Genomic DNA, 7,632 nt, shown 5'->3' with positions numbered 1-7,632 from the left:
ACCAGAATTCACATTTCGACAGTTTGGCATATAATCTCTCAGCCCTCAGAATTCTCAAAACAATCCTCAAATGTTCAGAATGCTCAATCATATTCTTTGAATAAATCAAAATATCATCGATGAAAATAATCACAAACTCATCCAGATACTTCTGAAACACACGGTTCAACAGACCCATAAATACAGCTGGAGCATTGGTTAAACCGAACGGCATGACAATAAACTCATAGTGTCCATACCTGGTTCTGAACGCTGTCTTCGAGTTATCAGAATCTCTGACTCTCAGCTGATGATATCCAGATCTCAGATCGATCTTGGAATATACAGAAGAACCCTGCAACTGATCAAACAAATCATCTATACGAGGCAATGGATATTTATTCTTTACCGTAGCCTTGTTCAGTTGCCGGTAGTCAATGCAGAGTCTCATTGAATCGTCTTTCTTCCGCACAAACAGTACTGGAGCACCCCAAGGAGAAACACTCGGTCTGATGTAACCCTTGGCCAGTAAATCCTCCAACTGCTCTTTCAATTCTTTCAGTTCAATTGATGCCATTCTGTACGGAGCTCTAGAAATCGGAACTGTACCTGGTACCAATTCGATACTGAAATCTATCTCTCTGACTGGAGGCAATCCCGGAATCTCGTCGGGGAAAACATCTGCGAACTCGCATACCACCGGCAAATCAGCCAATGATGGGCTCGATTTCAGTAAATCAACTGAATAGACAAGAAATCCCTCCGCTTTTTTCTGCAATAATCGAGTCATAGACATAGCAGATATCAAAGGAATCCTAGATCTAGAACTCTTACCGTAAAATTTTCACTCCTCAGCCATCTCAGGTCTGAATCTAACAATCTTATGGAAACAATCAACAGTAGCTCTGTACTTGGTCAACATATCGATACCGATAATACAATCAAAATCAGACAACCAAAGTACAATGCAATCTAACTCAATCTCATGCTCATCATACCGTAGTATACAAGATCTAACAGATGTCACTGATATCAGACCTGTCCCCAAAGGAGAAGAGACAGACACTACAGCAGATAGGGACTCAACAGGCAATGCGTGCATCAATGCAAATCTCTCAGATATGAATGTATGAGATGCACCAATATCAATCAATACATATGCAGGATAACAAGAAATAAAACAGTTATCCTGCAACAACATCATCAGGCGCGTCCTGAGCCTGTTCTTCAGTCAAAGCGAACACTTTGGCTGCTGTCTAGGAGGCTGGATAACTGTCTGGCTTCCTCCTGGCCTCTGCTGTGACTGGGTAGATGGTGTTGGTTGGAATGAGTGAACTGTAGATGGTGGTCGTCTACAAGTCTGAGCTACTGATCCAGATGATCCTGGCACCCTGGGATCCCTGAGAACCTCTCTGTGGACATACTCTAGCAAAATGTCCCTGTTGTCTGCAAATACGGCAACTGCCAAATACTCCTCTGCACTGTTCTGTAGAATGTCTCCCTCCCACAAGTGCTGCAATAAGCTCCCGTATAACTCTGGCCCTGACCGGTCTGTCTCGAACCACTAGAATTGGATGAACTGCTTCCAGATCTCTTGAACTGTTTCCCTCGAGCTTTAAACTGATCTTTCCTTCTACTGCTACTGCCACTCTCAAATCTGGGAGGGGGTTGTGGAAACTGAGCTGAGGATGGTTGCTGTGATCTCGGTGCTGGTGCAACATACGAAGCTCCTTTCTGTCTAATCAGATCAGCTTCAGCTCCCTTTGCTCGGTTCAAGGCATCAGCAAAGTTGTTTGGTCGCCTGCTGTTTACGAATGTAAATATGTCAGGATTCAGGCCATTGATAAACTGATCCGCAACAGCTTCTTCATTCTCAGCCACGTGTGGAGCAAATCGCAGTAGGGTAGAGAACTTGGCCACATACTCTTCAATGTTCAGCTGACCCTGTCTCAAGTTCGCAAACTCTGCACCTTTGTCCTTTCTATACGACACTGGAAAGAATCTTTGATAGAATTCAGTTCTAAACACTTTCCAAGTAATCACTGTACCTCGATGCTCCAATGCCCTCTTTGTTGTGAGCCACCAATTCTTTGCAACGTCATGTAATTGGTGCCCAATCAGTTTCACTCTCCGCTCATCTGTATAATCCAAGGAGTCAAACATCATCTCAATGTCATCTAACCAACTCTCGCAATCAACTGAAGTCTCAGTACCCTTCAGAGTCGGTGGATGAATTGACTGAAATCTCTTCAATAGTGTTTCCATAGGTGTTGCTGTCACATCCATCGGAGGATTCGAAGTACTGCCCTGTTCTGGGATTCGTCGGGGAGGCATATCTGATTATCAAAAGGGTTAGCAATCAACTAAAACACATCTGTTTCAATCCCTTTCTGATCATCTTACCTCTGATCAAGAATCGATTATGATTCATTCTCAATAACGCATATTTCCAAATCAAGTCAGATAAACAGATAAACATGCATTATAAAGCAGTAGAACGTGATAGCAATCAAAAGCAGGAAAGAAAACTCAATCTACCCCGCTCACTAGCTCTTCTATCTCAATCTAAAGGATCTATCGCTCTGATACCACATGTTGTGGGGACCTGGACGCTAATCAAGTTAATAATCGTCATTGAGACCATTTAATCAATTATAATAAACATGGTCTAATTTTTTTTTTTAATGCGGAACGTAATGGAAATCATACTAGTATACATATCAGTATAACATGAGGTACAAGTCTTGTACAACATACATTCAATACAGACAAAAGTTCAACAACTAGCTATCAAGTGTTCAAACTCTATCTACAGCAACGTCAAAGTCTGTGGTCTCCACTCTATTCATGATCTCTCGTCATCTCCTCGACCCTGATCCTGTCCCACCTGTTGTCATGCACACATACAAACACGACAACAGCCGGATAATTCCGGTGAGAATATAATCCAAGTATAAATCAACGAACATGCAATCATATGATAAACATAAAAGTATGGACAGATAACAGCAATATGTATCAAAATCTGAAACATAATCAATATAAAACTGTCGAAAATGCTCGTGACTCCACGACTCAGACTAGACTCAATCCTAGTCTAGGGTTCCTGGTTTCCAGACGTTGGTATTCCTATATCGACCAACAGTAATAGAAGAAACTCCGATTCTATCCACGTCGATATAACCAAACATCCAGTGTCTTGACCTATCCGTCACAGACTGTGGCACTATCGCCAATACACTATCTTGTGACATCGTGCAATGTGCCCATGGCGATCCCACCACTATCAGGCCCTTCTGTCACAAGATCACTCGACTAATATCTGCTTTCTATACATCCATAGAACAAGCATATCAAGTCAAAGCAATGAACAAAATAATAAGAAGTATGTGATATAGGAAAACTCAAGTATATCCTACTTGAGTCGATCTCCCAGTACCACATTGACTTATACCTTTCGTTTGTAGTCTCGATCTGAAGAAACGGAAGTTCTGAACTCAAGACTGTCTCTGTAAATCTGAAATGACATATCGAGAATAATAATATCAATATTCCATTCTCAATTCGACACTGAATCTGATTAATCTGGATTTAATTCAAATCAACGGCATAACGGCACAATCCCGATATCCCCGTCAATACAATATCAACAGATATCAATTACAAATCATAACTCATATCTGTACAATTTTTAATCACTCCATAATTCAAATCTGTCCAATCTCAATCAATATAATCAGAAAATCATAACAATTCCATAATCAATCTGTTCTTTAATCCGATTTCGATTCTATGATGTGTAGTATTCCCAGAACACATAATAATGATCAAATAATAATTTCTCCAATATCATAATTTCAAATGATAACAGAACTCAATAAAACTTACGTCCAGTTGTAGCTGTAGACGAGAGGAGTACGGTACTGTGTCCAGATTTAATTTCTGATATACGGATCACACGAAATCACAAATCACAACAAACTAAAGTTGAAGGGATTTCTCGGAGAATTGGGCTCGGTTCTTGCTGAAGGAAAGTGAATATCTATGGCATGCATGATGTGACAAGTGTCCACTCAAGTGCTAATTGCACTTTAGCCCCTCAACTTTTCATTATTTGCAATTCAGCCCCCAATAATTACGAAATTGCCATCAAATTTAAATCAATTATTTTTCAACTTAATTACAAAAATACCATCAATAATATTTTCTTTTCGGGGTCTCATAAAATTGATATCATCTCGGGCCTTACAGCTTAAATTAACTGAAAATGAATTTATTGCACGGGAACCTGATATTGGAGATTCTGGTTCTTGAGTATCCGATTGTGATGAATCCAAATTTGTGACATGTTGTTTGGATACTGGTATCGGTGCACTGTCGTTGGCCGAAAATTTCTTCATATCTTTCATTGTAGACCAAACATGATCAAACTTGAATCCTTTGGTGAAATTTTTGTCTTGCATCATTAAATCCTTTGACATGTTCAACTGCACAAAAATATGTTACTCGTATAAAAAATAGACTTAGAGTATTCATGTGAATATAAAAATAAATACTTACAATATCTTCTTCAGATGTGCCACTCGGCTTCAACTTTTCAATTATACTAACACATATATCCACATAATTTTCTAACATCGCGGATGATAACTTGCATGAGACATTGCAATAATCTGATATTACGTACTTGCATGTTATTCAATTTGCCGACATTGAAAGCTTCTTCAATCCGACTCCAAAATCGTTCTTTGGATTGGTTTATACCGATGATATGATTTTGCGAAACGTCAAGATAAACATGAGACATGAGTTTATCTTCTTCAATAGCGTAATTGGTTGTTCGGAAAGTGGAGTCCATTGAATTTCTTTGGACAATGAGATTTTTTTGTTGTAGATTGTAATGTTTATGATTTAATCAACCAACAAGAAGTTTATTTACAGTGGCAAGGTGACTTACCAGTCAAAAGTGCATCTACCAGTCCAAATTCATCTACCAGTCAAAACTCATCTACCAGTCCAAACTCAGCTACAAGTCCAAACTCATCTACAAGTCAAAACTCATCTACCAGTCAAAACTCATCTACCAGTCCAAACTCATCTACCAGTCAAAACGTATCTTCAGTCAAAACTCATCTACCAGTCCAAATTCATCTCCCAGTCAAAACTCATCGACCAGTCAAAACTCAGCTACCAGTCCAAACTCATCTACCAGTGAAACTCGTCTACCAGTCCAAACTCAGCTACCAGTCAAAACCCATCTACCAGTCCAAACTCAACTGCCAATCAAAAGCGAATCTACCAGTCCAAACTCATCTACCAGTCAAAACTCATCTACCAGTCAAAAGCAAATCTACCGGTTCAAAATGCATCTACAAGACATCTATATAATGTAACTATAGTATCATACTTTCATACATATTTTACCTTCTTTCTAAATTAAAAATGAATCCAAATTCTCTATCTGATGCAAACTCATCTAGCTCATCTTCGTTGTCAGATAATGAAGATGATATTCAATTTGTTGAAAACTTTGAAAATAAAAGAAGAGCAATACTGTCAAATATAGCTCGAGAACAAGATTTAGTTGTTGCCTGCATCATCCAACAAGAACAAGAAGTCACATACGGAGGGTCAATTCCAGGTCACATAGTCATCCGACGCGAACGTTAAATTGCTGATCAAAAGTTGTTTAACGACTATTTTGCTGAGAATCCAGTCTATAATGAAGCAATGTTCCGACGAAGATTTCAAATGTCTCGAAATCTTTTTCTTCGGATAGTAGATGTCGTAAAGAATCACAATGTTTATTTCACACAAAGAGGTGATAGTTTGGGACGTCTTGGTCTATCGACTAATCAAAAAGCAACTGCTTCATTTAGAATGCTAGCATATGGCTTACCTGCTGATGCTACTGATGAATACATCCAAATAGGAAGAATCTACTGCAATTCAGTGTATGCAACGCTTTTGTCGAGCTATAGTGGAAGTTTTTGCGGAGCAGTACTTGAGATCACCTACTGCCAATGATGTTGCCAGACTTCTCTATATTGGCAAACAACGAGGTTTTCCTGGAATGTTGGGAAGTCTCGACTATATGCATTGGAGGTGGAAAAATCGCCCCACGGCTTGGGCGGGACAATATGCAGATTGTATTGATTCTCCAACAATCATTTTAGATGCGGTAGCTGATTACGATATTTGGATATGGCATGCATATTTTGGTATGCCTTGAACCAATAATGATATAAATGTTTTAGATTCTTCCAGTCTATTTTCCAATTTTGTACAAAGAATTGCTCCTCCAGCTCATTATACTATTGGAACAAAAGAATATGACACTGGATATTATTTAGCTGATAGTATTTATCCGAAATGGTCAACTATTGTGCAAACTATCTATGATCAGCGTGGTTCAAAGAAGCAGTATTTTGTGATGAAACAAGAGTCATGCATGAAAGATGTGGAGCGTGCATTTTGCGTTCTCCAATCACAATTTGCGATTGTTACATTTCCAGCACGTGGTTGGAAGAAAAATCATTTGAATGATATAATGAAAGCATGTATTATAATGCACAATATGATAATCGAAGATGAACGTGATCTTAGTGCACCGATTCAAGATGCTTGCGAAGCACCGACTCCAATGGTAGAAATGGCTGTCAATTAGCATATCAGTTTTCGAGAATTTCTCACTCGAATAAAAAAATAAAAGACAAAGACGCTCATTATGCATTATTAAATGCTTTAACTGATAATTTATGGGATGAATATGATCGTTCAAATATTAGAAGTTGTATTTGTAATATGTTATTTAATTTAATGTCATGTATTGATTTTATTTCAACAATTTAAATTATTTCAATTTCAAGTCATATAATATAGATTTCAATAATATATTTAAAATGATTAAATTAATCATTTATGTAATATTATCGCAATTATTAAAAATATAATATTAAATATATCCAATATAAAATGTAATTATAATTATATCATTAAATTTTAAAAATATACATTTAATAACTAATAAAAAAATTAAATAAAAAAATAAAAAAAATATTTCAAGAATATTCTTTTTTAGAGTAAGATTTGAAATAGATGAGTTGGAAATGAATATTGTATTTGGTGCAGAAATTGCATTATTTTAAAGTAAAGTTGCTTTAAAATAGAGTTTTGGGTTGGAGATGGCCCGAGTCTCATTTAAAAAGGTACCTGAAATGACACTCTTTCTGAACTAGAAGAAGCACGTGAAATGGTGTGATCATCGTCTGCAAGCTAAAGTGTAATATAGTGGTTGTTGGATCTCGGTTTTCTCGTGCCCCAAACGCAGCGGAAGTTTAAAATTTTTATTTTATTTTGACAATCAAAATATGTTTTTGATTGGGCACTCGTATGGTTTTATCATGAACATTCATAGGGCGTTAGATTTGTATACCTTTGGTGAATTTAATCACTTGGCTCCAACTAATCCGGTATAGGCGGATATAACTCTTGATGAATCCCTACGAACTTTCTTCAAGAACTTCTTTCTTCTAATCAAGTTCACGACTAGATGATTTGTTCCTCTTCCAAATTGCACCAGAAAATTTGGAAGAAGTTTTGACGTTGGAGATCGAAATTTGAGAGACTTTGGGGGATAGGATTTTCGAAAAA

General features: G+C 37.5%; 1 protein-coding gene across 1 annotated transcript; it reads left to right on the top strand.

Annotated features, from left to right (window-relative positions):
* The first annotated feature begins 5,935 nt into the window (after positions 1 to 5,935).
* Positions 5,936 to 6,646, top strand: LOC142554565 (uncharacterized). The gene is made up of 2 exons (XM_075665227.1): positions 5,936 to 6,128; positions 6,237 to 6,646. Exons 1-2 carry the CDS (start codon positions 5,936 to 5,938, stop codon positions 6,644 to 6,646), a joined length of 603 nt encoding a protein of 200 aa, XP_075521342.1.
* The last annotated feature ends 986 nt before the right edge of the window (positions 6,647 to 7,632 follow it).

The sequence above is a fragment of the Primulina tabacum genome, chromosome 8 (assembly GCF_025594145.1).
Source record: "Primulina tabacum isolate GXHZ01 chromosome 8, ASM2559414v2, whole genome shotgun sequence".
Lineage (NCBI taxonomy): Eukaryota > Viridiplantae > Streptophyta > Magnoliopsida > Lamiales > Gesneriaceae > Primulina > Primulina tabacum.
Note: the sequence above shows the minus strand (reverse complement) of the source record. Positions and strands in the feature narration are given on the sequence as shown.

Excerpts from the sequence above, each read along its gene's own strand:
- LOC142554565 (XM_075665227.1), top strand. The coding sequence starts at position 5,936 with ATGCAACGCTTTTGTCGAGCTATAGTGGAAGTTTTTGCGGAGCAGTAC. Across the intron at positions 6,129-6,236 it reads GGCGGGACAATATGCAGATT|ATTCTTCCAGTCTATTTTCC; the intron begins GTATTGATTCTC and ends TAAATGTTTTAG.